At 50.3% G+C, this 14,778-nt stretch overlaps 1 protein-coding gene across 2 annotated transcripts in view; it reads right to left on the reverse strand.

Moving 5' to 3' along the window:
• TRAF7 (TNF receptor associated factor 7) overlaps positions 1–13,207 on the reverse strand; it is a 34,690-nt gene extending 21,483 nt beyond the window's left edge. The window contains exons 1-6 of one of the 2 annotated variants that reach the window (XM_054993111.1): positions 13,074–13,207; positions 5,175–5,292; positions 4,917–4,974; positions 3,786–3,877; positions 1,236–1,352; positions 825–917 (exon numbers count right to left, since the gene is read on the reverse strand). In XM_054993111.1, the coding sequence (XP_054849086.1) occupies positions 825–917; positions 1,236–1,352; positions 3,786–3,877; positions 4,917–4,974; positions 5,175–5,255 (441 nt within the window). In that variant the 5' untranslated portion in view covers positions 5,256–5,292; positions 13,074–13,207. The remainder of the gene's footprint in view (positions 1–824; positions 918–1,235; positions 1,353–3,785; positions 3,878–4,916; positions 4,975–5,174; positions 5,293–13,073) is intronic. The other variant, XM_054993112.1, reaches the window with a different exon arrangement.
• Positions 13,208–14,778: the final 1,571 nt, after the last annotated feature.

The raw sequence follows: 14,778 nt of genomic DNA on the forward strand, positions 1-14,778 counted from the left end.
CAAGAAGCAACGGGAGAGAAAGGAGAGGCTGGTGGTGGTGCCCTGCCCGGCTGCAGCCTGCTGGCCCATTTCTCCCAAGCCGCTCGGCTGAGGATTATGAGGGCCTCAGATTATGAGCACTTGCTTCCTTTTCCTGACCAGCACAGCTGCAGCACACACTGCCTCCTGCAAGGACAGAATTGAGCCTGCAAATCAAGCCAGCCAGTTTCCAGCAGCTATTTTGTTCCATGGGGGAAAAAAGAAACACTGTAAGGGATGGCAGGAATAGCCATGGGAGATTTACGGATAGCAAAAATTCTTTCAGCAGAGCTGAGGAAGGAGCTGTTCCTTCTCTTCTGTTTGTGGCCTATTCGGTACACCCTGATCCTTGAACAGGTCAAGGCAAACTACAGGTGCCCCCCCCCATTGCCCACCATCAACAACTCTCACTGGCAGAACCCGGCCCAGGTCTCTTCAACACCTGCTACACAAGACTCAATTTAGCTGGAGCTAAGGAGAGCTGAACCCGCAGTCTTGAGCAAACTCCAGTGCTCCACTACTGAGCCCGCCCTCCGGCAGCTATGCTCTGGCATTCAGTCTCCTGCACTGCTCCTACACAGGACAACGGGTTCTGCCCTACAACTAGAGTGCCCCCCAAAAGATGCTGCAGACAGACCAAGGCCCCAAACCATTCAGAAGTCGAATGTGGTCACTCACTCACTCACTCACTCACTCACTCACTCACTCACTCACTCACTCACACTCACACACACTCACACACACTCACACACAGAGGTCTCCTTCCTTCCGACTGCCAGAGTCCTCTGTCCGTCCAGGATCCTTACCCCACAGGTGGTGATGACGGGGTCTTTGAAGACACTGCAGCACAGCTGGCAGCAGAGCTTCACTGAAGGCTGCTCAGCAAACACAAGCGGCTCCTGGGGGGGGGGCGGGGGGGAGAGAGAGGACTCTGGTAAAATTACAAGCTTCCCCCTCCCAATCCACTATCAAGCGGAGCGGGGGGATTCTGACAGGCCAGCCAAGACGTCCCCTCCGCAAAGAGCAGCAGTTCATTCAACTGCCTGAGCCCTTGCCTGGTGAGTGCCCGCGTGCCTCTCTGGAAATATGGCCCCAAGAGGGTGACGACTCAGCACAAGGCCCCCGAGGCCCCTTTCTTCCGCACACCTGCCCGCCTCATGCAGACCCTTGCATCAGCCTTGTTTTATGCACAACTCCCACAGCCCCCGAATACCTACTGGCTCCTCCTCTTCCTCGTGGAGAGAGAAAGTTGAGCGCAGGGACATATTGGACTCGGAGTGCAATGAGCGGACGGAGATGGCCGAGTCAGACCGGCGAGGAGTGCTAATGGGTGGCTAGAAAGAGGAACACACACAACAAAGGCAGCTTTTAAAACACGGCACAGAGTTGCCCTTACACGTGCAGTCTGTTCAGAAAGCGCCCCAAGGACCAAATCCTGCCTGCAAAGCTACGTCCAGGATGGCTCCACTTAAAATTCAGCACTCACTGGGAGATCCCAGAAACCTCCTAATAGCAGTTTTTTGAAACAAAATGCAAAACAATCAGTGTTGTTTGTGAGCGCAGGAGTGGGGTATCTAAATCCTGCAACCCGTTTAAATGTGCAAGTTTACAAACTGCAAATGGCTTTGCAAAGTTCTGCAAGTATTACATTGCTGCTGCTTCACCACTGATGCTTCCTAAAAACCTCTCCCAGCACCCATTCTGGTGAGCTTAGCAGGCATCAGCTGCAGTTAATCAAGCAGCCACTAAGTTGCTTTACAGAGAGAAAAAGAGAAGAAACCTCCGATTACAGAGCTTCTTCATTGAAAGACACATTCTGCGGCAAGGACCACATCCTGTAGCATCTCTGCACTTCCACAAAACACACGCATGTCACTTGTCAGAGCTTCCTCTTCAACCAACACCTCTTTCAACTGCGGCAGCAAGGGAAGACAGCAGGATCCCAGCACAGACTCCAAGTGAGCACACAGAACCGAACCTGGGCCATTTTTGTGCAGGGGAGCCAGAATTAAACTACAGCTACATAAAACTCTGGAACAGCAAGGTGAATTGGGGTCCTGGCAGACAGGAGGGAAGAAAAAGGAACAAGCAGATCTATTATTTGGCCTGCAAAATCATAGTTTTAAATGGTTCATCTCAAAGGAATAACTTATGCCTTGGGAAATCACCCCGACCTTTAGGCGCTTGCATGGTTCCTGCTGTCCGGCAAACACCTAAAGCCACAGACCCAAGCTAGGCAATTCCTAAGAGTGCTACGCAGCTGCCGGAGGCCTCCTGAGCAACAGCCACCAGCTTCAGCCTAGCTGCTCAAGCCTTCCTCCTATACGCTCACCTTCCACACATGGAACCAGCAGGATCTCCATCAGGCTTCTGCCCATCAGCAGCATCCAAGCCTGATCTGTTACTGAAACCTTAGTCTGCTCCTGGCAAGAGGCTCCTGGGCTCTGCCATTTCTAAGAGTGCTTGTCGTTAAGCACTCTCGGCAAATTCTGCCAAATCTCTTTGTGTAGATGGCTAGAGACTTCCTCCAATTCAATTTGATCTGGGTTCTGCTTTCTAGCTTCCTGTTTGGGGGTGGAAGAGCCAGCTAAGCATTCTGCCTGCCAATCACTGAGCCCGCACAAACTCCAGGCTCGCTGGGATTGGCTCGACAAGGGATGCTGCTACTGGCATCACACACCCCCTCCATGCCTCTAACACAGCGATAGAGAGGCAGAACTGGAGAGGACCTGTTGAGCAGAAGAGCATTCAGACTCACTTTCCAGGAAAAAAGAAAACCCAGACATGAGAGACTCCACTCAAGGAAAAGATCCAGAACGCCTGAGCAGGTCGCAACAGTTTTCAGAGCTGCCAGACTGATTTCTAGTTCAAAAGGAAAGGCCGGCTCAGCCAGAGCACCGATGGCCCAGGTTAGATACCGAGAACCAAATTGGTAGCAATACACAGAATGTGGAAGTGGCTTCGCACGTATTAATAACTCAGTCATCTTCATGAGAGCCTTGTGAAGGCGGCCGGAACGATACTGTCCTCAGAGGGCTTTTCCAGGCCACTGATTGGCCTCGGAACCAAAGGACACGACGGCCTTTTGCTGTTCCTCCCTCATAACCTTCCCTTCCTCCAGGAAGCTCAGCTCCCCTCGTCCCCAGGGTCTCCTCACGGCCAGTTTTTGGGGTCGATGTGGCTGAAAAGGGACGAGTGCCCCAAAGACACCCCCAGACAGCCCTGTGGCTGAAGGGGGCTTGGAACTCAGGTTCTAGCCTGACAAACTTTCAGCGCCACGCCAAGGCAGTGTAGGCCCAGGGGAAATCTCAAACACAGCGACTGCAGAAGCCACACTTCCCATCACCCCCCTGCCCCGCCCCGACTGGGGTCTAGATCAGCAAGGCAGCTGTAGCCAAGCTTGACTGGAGGGAGAGCTGAATTAGGGAGCCACTTATTTGGCTGCAGGCTTTCAATATGTCATCTGAGATAGAAGCACAGCAAAAAACCTCAACCGCCAAGGCTTCTGGAGGGCCACAAGCACACTCAATGATGCTTCTGGAGCTAGCACAACCTGACTGTCCCCGCAGGCCTGCATAGCTATTCTGTGAGGGGTGGCCCCTCAGAATATAGCCAAGAGGAAGCAACATCAGGCAAAGAACTGGGCCTGGAAAGCAATCGTGGGAGCAGCATGTTCCACGAGAGCAGCCCGCCATTCCCGCTGGCTCCACTCCCAGCTCTGCAATGCCGCCTGTGTCTGAGGCCCCCTCCCTCCTCCAAACACGTACCATGCCATCATCCTCATCCCGAGGGGAATAGGTCAGCGTGCTGGAAGAGGAGGGCGTCCGGCGATGCTGCTTGAATGTATTACTCCCATCCACTAAAAGGAGAGTGAGGACAAGTGTGTAAGACATTCTGCTATGTAACAGGTTCACAACAGATAATCCAGAAACCAACGTGTGAGGGGAGGGGGGACGCTTGATTTCCACCCACAGATCAGCAATACCGGAAGTGGCTGTTCAAAAATAAAACACCTCCACAAGCCACGCCCATGGATTTTTAACCAGAAAGACTGCTACAAAGCCAGACCCCCCCGGTCTCTCAAGGGCGCTGCCACCTCCTCTTACAGGCAGTGGCTCTCCAGGGCATCTTGCCAGGGATTTCCCCGCCAATGACTGCCCGATCCTTTTAACTGCATACGCCGAAGACTGAACTGGGGACCTTCTCCATGCGGCAAAGCAGATGCTCAGCCGTTGAGCCACGGCCCTGCAACAAGCTCAGCAGAACACTCGTCTCTTTGGTCACGGCGTCTGCCTGCTTGGCACCGGGGGCGGGGGGGGGGGGGTGCGAGGAAACAGGACTGTCCTTTGAGAACTTGGCTTTTGTTCCTCCAGGCAATACTCTCAATTATCCCAACATCCTTGGGTGGCAACAGAGGAGCTTGACTGGTATGCCTGCCCTCTGTTACGCTCTCATTTTATGTACGTAGCCGTGTTGGGTCAGCAGTAGAGCATCAGGATTTGCGTCCAGTGGCACCTTAGAGACCAGTAACATGTTCAGGGTGTCAGCTTTCAAGAGTCAGAGCTCTGTTCTACAGACACCTCTGTCATGCCCAGACCACGATCACTAAACATGGCGCCCAGCTCCAATTGCTACCCACAACGGTGGTGGTCCATCAGGTCGTGCTCTGGAGCAGCCAAAGGTTGCTGGCTAGCCATGCTGGAGTAGGAGCCTCAAAGGTCCTTTGCTCCGAAACAGCCAGTCCATTCTGAAGTCTGGAGGAGATACAAAACTGGTGTTCTGGTTTCCGCAGCAAGGCTTCATCATTGTTCTAGGAATGGAGGGAAGGAGATGGGACAAGCAAGGGAGGTACAGCCTCTACAGGTGAGGAAGGAAGACGTGGAGCTCTCTGCGCTTACCTTTAGTGATGGTGGTCACTGCAGAGTACGCAGGGCCAAATGTGGTCTCCATTCTTGTCTGAAACAAAGAGACCCTGTTATCCTTTCAGCAATTCTCTGTAGAGCAAGAGACAGTCAGGAAGAGGCTGTCACTTCCAGACAAAGCTGCCCTGGGGCTGGACGCAACCGCACTTTTCGGGAGCAGCAGCACCAGAACTGATTCACAACAAGAGGGAAAGCAAACACACGTTTCCCAAAGACCACCAGGTTCTCTCTTACCCCGTTTGCGCTTTCTGAAGAAGCGCCGTTTGCTGCACCGCTGGGGAAACGGTTATAGCGAGTATTCTTGTTGGAGCTCATAATCTAGCCCCGCATTCGCCAGTTATTAAAGTTGCCTCTGGCAAAATAAAAAAGACTATGAGACATAATGTGATATTGATTCATAAATGTTCTCAGTCACCTCACCACAACAGTTATGCTCAAGGCAATATAGGACTGGATCCCGTGGATCCGTTACACTAGGTATGATCCCTTCCTCCCCTGTGCTGACAGGAGACTCTCCGGAGCACCACCGCTCGCAGGACAGACGTGCAGGCAAGTTATCTGAACAAACTGTAACGGCACACGAGGCCACCTTAGAGCACAGAGAAAGCAGAAACATCAGCAGCAGCTGCCAGGGAAACGTTTGTTAAGCGACACAGTTGAGAACATGAGGAAACAGAAGAATTTTTACCCAAATTTTGTTAGTCATAAAGTTTGGCAGAAAGGTTTTGTGGGGTGACCATGTCAGTTGGTAGCAGTAGAACAAAATTCAAGTCCGGTAGCACCTTAAAGATCAACGTAATTTACCAGGGTGTAAATGTTTGTGAGACAACAGTCCACGTCATCTGACAGTTTGGCAAAGTTCCCTTGCCCGGGGGGGGGGGGGGTCCCACCGTAGCACACCCACTAGAAATGAGAAAGCACCACTGACTAAGCCTCCCCAAAGGAACGCACCTGCCCTGGAGCCCAGCTTCCTGAAAGGCTCTTAAGATCAGGAGAGGGTTCCGCGGGGACAAGCACATGGGGAGGACACACGAGTGCCAAGGCGGTGCGTGGGAAGCGTTTTAAGCACTCCCAAAGTTAGCAGTGTTGCTGCTGACGGTGTTCATGAACATTCACGACACTGCAGAGCTGACAAACTGTTTGCTTGGCCCACCGAGCCAAGTCTTACCCCACAGAGGGTCTGCTAGCAAGCCCAAGCATCCGTCCACCAAAGACACCCTTCAGAATATCTGCAAAGGCCCCTCATCCACTTGACACGCTACTGCCATTTACAACCTCCTTCTCACTATGCGAATGTGTGTGCAGCAGACTTTGGGGGCCATCTTCCTGCCAGGCAAAGGCAGAAATGTGAGGAGGGGTCCCTCCTGACCATTCCAACGCAAGGTAATGCACCTGTGCCACACCAAGAACCTCTCCAGCGCTGTGCCATTCTGCACCTCCAGGGCTGATGTTTCTGGTACATGCGTGGTACGCCATGCCTGAAGTGGAAAGGGCACCTGAGCCTCCCCAAAGGATGCCATTACTGAGACTTCTCTTGCAGCGCATGTCTGAGCAGCTTGCAAAGAAAATCCCATCGCCAGGTTAGTAATCCAAATCTCATCGGGCCACCTACGGCATATAATTATTGCCTGCAGGTGATTAGGAGGGACACTTTTGCATAGTGAACGGAAGTTTATTTTTCTCTGCATTCAGGCTGGGGTTCTGCCAAAAGATGACCAGCCTAGGAGCACCAATCAAATCACTTTTGTGGGTTCGTTTGCTTAGAGGGTGCCCACTCCTACCCCTTCCCTTCCCTTCTCAAGAGCGCTCTGCCCTCTCCTGTTTGCTCAAAAGAATGACACATGGTGACACTTGAGCTCCGAGCAGAATGACTGAGGGGAAAGGGGAACTAACCCCTGCCTGAGTTCTGCATTTGGCCTAGGCCTGCAATTCAGACCACAACACACACACACACACACACAGGCGCAACCCACATCCTTAGGCATAAGAGACACAGCAACAGGACCAAGAAGATTCTTCGTGCAGAAGCCTGCCAGGGAATTTCTAGATTTGCCTCTCAGACTGCAAGTCTCCCTTCTCTCCCTTTCGATTCAGGACTCCAAGCATGACTTGCCATCATGCCCACTGGCAACCAGGCAATTTCCAAGCACATGGGCAAGGAAGCCTGGCAAATAAATGGTGCTCAGCCGTCAGGCTCATAGATCCCGTGGATCCCTGAGACAGGCTGCTCAGAACAGCGAGGGTCACTCTCCAGGCAGCACACCCGCCACCTCAGACTCATCGGCATCACTTCAAAGTCTTGAAGGAGAGAAGAAGATCCGCGGCTTAGTAACCACGGGCACAAAACGTAGTTGAAGGAGGCTTTGAAGATTTCCTGTCAAAAGTCAAACACATTTTCAGCAGCTAAAGAATATGATGTTTCAGTTGCCGGACTGCAGGTGTACAACCAGCAGTCCTGCACAGAACTGGATACATGCTCCAAATTTCTGGGCAGGCCAAGCACTGTCGATTTTTCCAGATCTGATCCAATCCCCATAAAATGAGCTTGCATATATTGACAAAAAGCCAGAATTTTTTTTTAAAATCCCTTTGTTTTCTACAAGCAAAATTGCTCATCAACCAAAAAGCACACAAAGAATGCCACCTACTGGTCCTCAACTATCTTAGCAGGTGTATCTTAGTTTTGGCCATTCGAGAGATAAGAAAAAAATAGATCTAATACAGAAAGCACAATTTTGGAAGCAAATGAAACAGTTGTTGTTTGGACAGAAACAGTCCTACAGTTATAGTAGGGCTACCAGCATATTTGGATATCAAGTTAAACTTTATATTAATTGCCATGCCAACCCTTAACTCTTTTCTATAGTAGCAGTCCTGTACAGAACTGTGGACAAAAGTCACATTTAACATAATGTATCCTTGAAAATATTGTATATGTCTACGGAATACACAATTTCATACATAATAAATCTTCATATGCACATACTGTGTGTGTAAAACCTCATCTTAAAAAGCATTTCATTCATTTCAAATGAAAAAAAAATTCATAGGAGTCTTCTCAGTGCTCCCAAAATTTCCACTGGAAAGACTGAATACAGTACACTGGAGGGGAAAGCACAACCTTGTCCGCCCCCAAACCAGGCCTTCCCACCTCTAGAGAGAGCTGCATTTCCTCGGCCCCCTGCTTTCTAACTTGGAGCTTCATTCTACAGGGAATCTCCCTGAATCACCGCTAGGCCCAGGACTTCGACAGCCAGAGTGTGCAGAGTAGTGGTTATGATGTCAGGCTAAGACCCGGGAGTCTCGGGCTCGGCCCTCACGCAGCCACAGAAAGGATGACTGGGTCAGTCACCACCTCAGCCAAACCTACCTCAGTCCTCAGACTGAGATTTTCCTCTAACGTGGCCTCATGAGCCTGCAGGAAGTGCCTTTGGGCACAGAGCCCGCCGCTCAACTGGGACAGGGCTGCTGCCCTGACTGGAGGCCCAGAGGACATCTGATAATTCAGGAGTTTTTCAGAGGGTACACACAACACTTTGCAAGTTCATAGCACTGCACACAGGATCCAGGACTATTAATTTTCATACCCACCAGAAACTAAACAGCTGCTCTTCCATACACCACAACTGAAAGGAATAAAAGCAGAGCAGCTACTACGCGTCCTCTCATCTGTCAGTATGAACGCTGTGCTTGAACCAGATCAAGCACCAAGCCTGCTGGCTAACCTTTGCTTCAAGAGAAAGATTCACAGCAACAGAAAATACAGCAGCATTTCCCTGACAGGAGAGAAGGGCCTGGCTTCAGGGGCTACCCAAGAACGGCCAGCACCCTCTAATCAACACAGGTGGAAACCAGCATCACAGCCTGTCAACTTCCAACCAGAACAATAAGAGTGTCCAAAATCTACACCCCTCCAAGTTCTGATATAATAACACAAAAAACTAAACGTATAAGGAAAGTCAAGCAAAAGCTTAATGAAACCCCAACAACTTTTGGCACATAAGTGCAGTTGGTAAGGCGCTTGCAATAATATGTCGCCAATCCACTGCACTCAGGAAAAGCACAGTGTGGCTAGATTTCTGCCATCTTTTCAAATCAACCAAAGGGGAACAAAAGAACAAGAACCAAATCCCCAAATGGGCCACTCAACTGTTCTGCTCAGGGCATTTAAAAATTGTTCAGCGGCACACAGGAGCCTCAAAATATGCTCATGCAAAGCAGATATGAATCTGATACCTTTAGCCTCCTACAAGCCTGAATTTAAAAAACAAAACAACTTTACCAAGCCCTGCTTCCACAAACAAATTCCTCACACCTGGAATGTTTTTAGAATACCACGGAGCTATTCCATGGGACAAGAATGCTGGAAGGAAAAGGAGAGAGTGAAGCGTGGGCCCTCCTAAAGGAAGAGCTCTAGCAGGCTCAAATGATCACTAATCCAGCAAGACATAAAATGCAATAGAATAACGATAATAATAACAACAACAACAACATCATTCGATTTATATACTGCCCTTCAGGATGACTTAGCACCCACTCAGAGCAATTTACTAAGTATGTTATTATTATCCCCACAACAAAACACCCTGTGAGGTGGGCGGGGCTGAGAGAGCTCCAGAGAGCTGTGACTCACCCAAGGTCCCCCAGCTGGCTTCAAGCGGAGGAACGGGGAATCAAACCCGGCTCTCCCGATTAAAGTCCCATTGCTCTTAACCACTACACCAAACTGGCTCTAAGAAGCCAGTGTGGATGAACAGGGAGCTCCATGATGTGCTAAGGAGGAAAAAAGATGTTAAAGAAATGAAGGAAAGGATATGCATCCAAAAAAGAGTATCATAGGGCAGCTAGGCACTATAGGGAATCCAAAAAAGAATATCATAGGGCATCTGGGCACTGTAGAGCATCCAAAAAAGAGTATCATGGGGCAGTTAGGCACTACAGGGCAGCTGTCAGAGAGGCAAAAGCTCAGAATGAGCTGAGACTGGCCAGGGGGGCTTGCCACAACAAAAAGATGATCTTCAGATATGTGAGGTGCAAACAGAAAGTGAAGGGGTGATACCCTCACTGCTGAGTGAAAATGGAGACACTCTGACAGAGAGAAGGCAGAAAGTCTCAATGCTTACTTTGCCTCAGTTTTCCCCTGAAGGAGGTAACAGGCCCACCTACAGATGGCAGTAGGCAAAGCATGACATCGGGGCTGCCGGTTGACATAGGCAGAAAAGTTGTGAAGCACCTTGCTGCACTGGATGAGGACAAACCCCTGGGCCAGATGGAGTGCACGCGAGAGTGCTTAAAGAACTTTCAAAAGAACTTGCAGACCCTTTGCTGATCATCCTCAAGGCCTCTTGGAGGACAGGTGATATGCTAGACCGGAGGAGGGCAAATGCCATCCCCATGTCAATGCAGTTTATCCGGATTTCAGTAAAGCTTTTGACGAGGTTCCTCATGATGTTCTCATGGGTAAACTGGTGGACTGGGCTCTAGGATGGTTAGATGGATAGGGAATTGGCGAGCAACCAGGAAACTGCACCCAAAGAGTAGCAGTCAATGGCATCAAATCTGATTGGAGAGAGGTGCCTGGTGGAGTGCCACAGGACTCGGTCCTGGAGTTAGTGCTTTTCTATATTTTTATAAATGATCTAGACAAGAGTGTAAACAGATTACTCAAATTTGCAGATGACACCAAACTGGGAGGAGTAGCAGCAAATAACTTTGATGACAGGGATAGAATTCCACGAATTCTGAACACACTGGGGAAATGGGCAGGTTTGAATAAGATGCAATTTAATATGGGTAAGTGCCCGGTTCTCCACCTAAGTAACAAAATGCAAAGCATGCATACTGGATGAGGGATACACTAATGGGGCTATAGGGTGGATGGGAAGCTAAATAAGAGCAACAAGTGTGATGCAGTTAGCAAAAAAGGCAAATAAAATCTTGGGGACATTAACAATGGCATAACATCCAAATCACAGGATATCATTATCCTACTATATATCATGTTATTCAGGCTCCAGCTGAGTACTGAATGCAGTTCTGGAGGCCTCACTTCAAAAAGGATGTGGACAAACTGGTGCAGAGGAGAGCAACCAGGATGATCAGGAGCCTGGAGACTGTTCCCTACAAGGAAAGACTGAGGAAGTGGGAAAGTTCAGTTTAGAGGAGGTTGAGGGGAGACATGATTACTCTCCTTAAGTATTTAAAAGGTGTCACTTAGAGGGAAGGCAGCTGTTCCTGTTGGCAACAGAGGATACAACTTGAAACATTGGGTTTAAACTACAGGAGGGAAGGTACCAGCTGGATGTTAAGAAAAACTTCCTCACGTTAAAGAGTAATTCTGCAGAGGAACTGGCTGCCTAGGAATGAAGTGGGTTCCCCCCCATTAGCAGTCTTCAAGGAGGTCTGGAACGAATCCTTGTTGGGGATGCTTTAGGCTGTTCCTGTATTGGGAAGGGGGTTGGTCTGTGGTCTCTAACGTCCCTTCCAATTTATGATTGCCATTGGCGGGAGTGGGAGATCATTAAATGGTTGGATCATGAGGGCTGGATCCAAATCGCAAATCTTAGAATGTTCCAAACCAAACATACTTCAAAGATGGACGTAGTTGTTTCCAAACTGTGCTCCTTGAGGTTCTTGTTACTCCACAGAAATAGAGGGAAGCCAGGACTGGTTCTTTGTTTTGGCAGGGGGTGGTGGGAAGCAAGTAGGCATAATATGCCAGGGGATACCATGGCACACCCAGGCGCCTTGCAGTGGATTACTATGTTACTAAATTTGAATCTTTAAGGTGCTATACAACTCTTTTGTTATCAGAAATAGCAAAAATACATTTTAAATCACTTTTCTCCTAGTAATTGTAAACTTTGACTCTCAAAAGGTTATACCCTGAAAATCTTGTTGGTCTCTAAGGTGCCAACCTACTTAAAACCTTCTGTTCTATTGACAACCCAGCTACCTACCTGAAACTACTTTTCTAATGACTCCCTTTCACACATCCTAAGTGCATTGCTATGCTCATCTTTACCAGTGGGTCTTGAAATGAGGTATGTTTTTGTTCAGATAAAACATCTTTCCGTGTAAGTGGTTCTATGTCGATGCACTGTCTCCTCCTGCTGGTTTTACTGGGTGAAGAGGAATCCAGCAGATTTGTCAGAAGGCCCACATTTTATGCAACTGTTTATTCCAACAAAGCTCTGATTACCCCTTCATTCTAAATAAAAATGTGCAAAACCCCTTTTGTATTTAATTTCAAAAGCCTTGATGTTACATTTATTTCCAATGGGTAAGCCCTCTTCTTTTCCATTTCCCGCTGCGGTTCAGACTGGGTGAGGCCAGCTATAGAAGAAGGATCCAAATGTAAACAGATTGGTTTTGCCTTCATTAGGAAATGTACACTACTATTTCCAGATGCTTTCGGAACAGTACAAGCACTTCTTACTTACTCATTATATCTCTTATTTTTAAATTTATAATTGGCACTTGTAAGCCTATTTTTTCCAGATCTTTCAGTATTATTTGTTGTAAGTTAATTTCCCCACACCGAACACCGCTATCCGTATACGTAGTAATGACCAAATAGAAAGTATATGCCTTCCAGGGGCTAAATATATATATGTAGGTAATGAGGGTAATCAGTTCAAATCCTCCAGCTAGGTATTTTCAATCTGTTAACTGAAATTTGTAAAAAAATTTAAATTCCATTACAAATTGGGAGAAAATTGTAGCAGGACCCCCCCCCCCGCATGTTATGAGCAACGTTTCTTCTTCTCCTCCTCCTGTAAGAGCGAGGAGGAGGAGGAGGAGGGAAGGCGCTTCCTACGAGGGCGCCCGGCTGGGCCTGCGAGCTCCAGGCTCCCACCAGCGCCGCGAGGAAGTTCCAGGCGGGCGCCGGGGCGGCCTGCAGAGGAAGCGTCGGAGCCGAGCGCGGAGCCCCGGGAAGGCGCCCTCGGCTCTCCGCAGCCGCGCCAGGGGGACCCCAGCCGCAGTCCCGCCGCAGGGCCGCCTCGGCTGGGCCCGGCCGCCCTGGCCGCTCCCCTCGCCACAGAAGCGCCGGGCCCTGCGGCTCCGCCCCCGCCACTCGCCTCCCCGAGGCCCGCCTTTGCCCGCCCGCCCTGCCCGCCCGCCGGGGCTCACCTGTGGGCCGCGGAGGCGGCGGCAGCGGCGGCGGCCCGCGATGGGCGCCCCATGGCCCCGCCGAGCGCCGGTCCTCCGTCCGTTTCCTTACAGCCAGCAGGCGGGGGCCGGGCCTGGCCGGAAGGGAAGCGGCGGCGGGTCGCGGGGCACGCCGGGCATTGCAGTCCGCGTCTCGCCAGCTCTGATTCCGACGCCACCTCGCCCTGCCCCCTCGAAGGCCTACAACTCCCACAAGCCTTTGCGCCGCGCCGCCGGTAGGGAAGCCCCGCGTGCCTCTGAAGGCGCATCCAAATTAGGTCATCGAGAAAAGCGGAGTAACCGGAGTAACCGAGGAAGCTGACCAATAGAAAGGAAGCCTGGGCAATGCGAGCGGCGATTGGCTGGAGTCCTAGCGAATATCATGATACGATTGGCTACCTTTATTGACGAGCGCAGGACCGCCGAGGAAAAGGTGGTGCTAATAGAAGCCCCTCCCCGTCGCGTTCGGGAGGCGTCTCAGGGCGGCGGTTTCCTTGGGCGGCCTTCTCCGCTCTGAGGCGCGGGGTCGTTTCCCTTCTCCTGTCGCCGAGCAGGGTGAGCCGGCGGGCGGCCTTGGGCGCGAGCTGTTTGGGGCCCCTTGCCCGGGGCCTGCTGCCCTTGCGGACTCGCTGGTGGCCGCCGAGGCCGGGCTTAGCCTGCGAGGCGGCAGCGGAGAGTGCCGTCAAGTCACGGCTGGCGTGGGGCGCCCCCGACGGGGTTTCAGGGCAGGAGGCTAAGAGGGGTGGCCTGCCCTCGCCCGCCTCTGCAAAGCAAGCCTGTTGCTCTCCCCTCCGATTCCTGTCCAAGGCTGGGTCTGTTTAGCTTCCGAGATCGCTTGCTTGTGCTCTCCGGGGCTTTTGTCCTGCCAGGGAATGGCTGCAAGGAAGAACAAGAACAGCTTTTGCCAAGATAATGGCCAGTTACTATAGGCCTAAACAGCGATTTTGGCAGAAAGACGGGCAACAGGGTGGCAAACAGCCAGCTCAGGCTCAGTCCCTGGCGTCTCATGGTAGTAAGTAATGTGGAAGACCCTGTACCTGAGACTCTGGAGAGCTGCCACGAGTCAGAATAGATAAGACTGATTTGGTGGACTGGTGTACATGCAGTGGTGAAGATACAAGGACTGCAGATTTAGAAGCCACCCATATTCCTTTACAGATGACAAACAAGAAAATCCAGCAGTAGAAAAATACTTTTCTAGTGTTCTAGATAATAAACTGATTGGCTTTTCTTTTTTGATGTAAGGCTGAAGTTTGTGTACGTTAAAAGTGTAAAGGTATAAAGTGACTAAGGTTGATCTCTTTCCCTTTGTTTCAAGTTTACCTGAAGCCATACTCAAGTGAACTGGATGTAGAAGACAGAAACAGCCATGCCCTTGGAAAGACCATTTTGCAAATCTAAGATCTACAGAAACATTTTAAAAAGACCTGAGCACAGGCAAAACAATGAGAGAGAAGCCACAGATATATCTTGGGGATTGGTGTTTTTTCAATAACAAAGATGTTATTAAAAAATACACCCAGAGGAAAATATCTGCAAGCAAGGTTTGAAGGGCACACATTGCCACTCTGCAGAAAGTGACCAGTATAGGTCCATTGACTTCCATGGAGTTTGAAGGGTGGAGGGTTTTTTTAGGATTTCACAGTTGAACATTCGTGCATGCATCTACTTCCTCTCCAGTAGGGGA

This window comes from Eublepharis macularius, chromosome 12 (genome assembly GCF_028583425.1).
Source record: "Eublepharis macularius isolate TG4126 chromosome 12, MPM_Emac_v1.0, whole genome shotgun sequence".
NCBI classification, from domain to species: domain Eukaryota; kingdom Metazoa; phylum Chordata; class Lepidosauria; order Squamata; family Eublepharidae; genus Eublepharis; species Eublepharis macularius.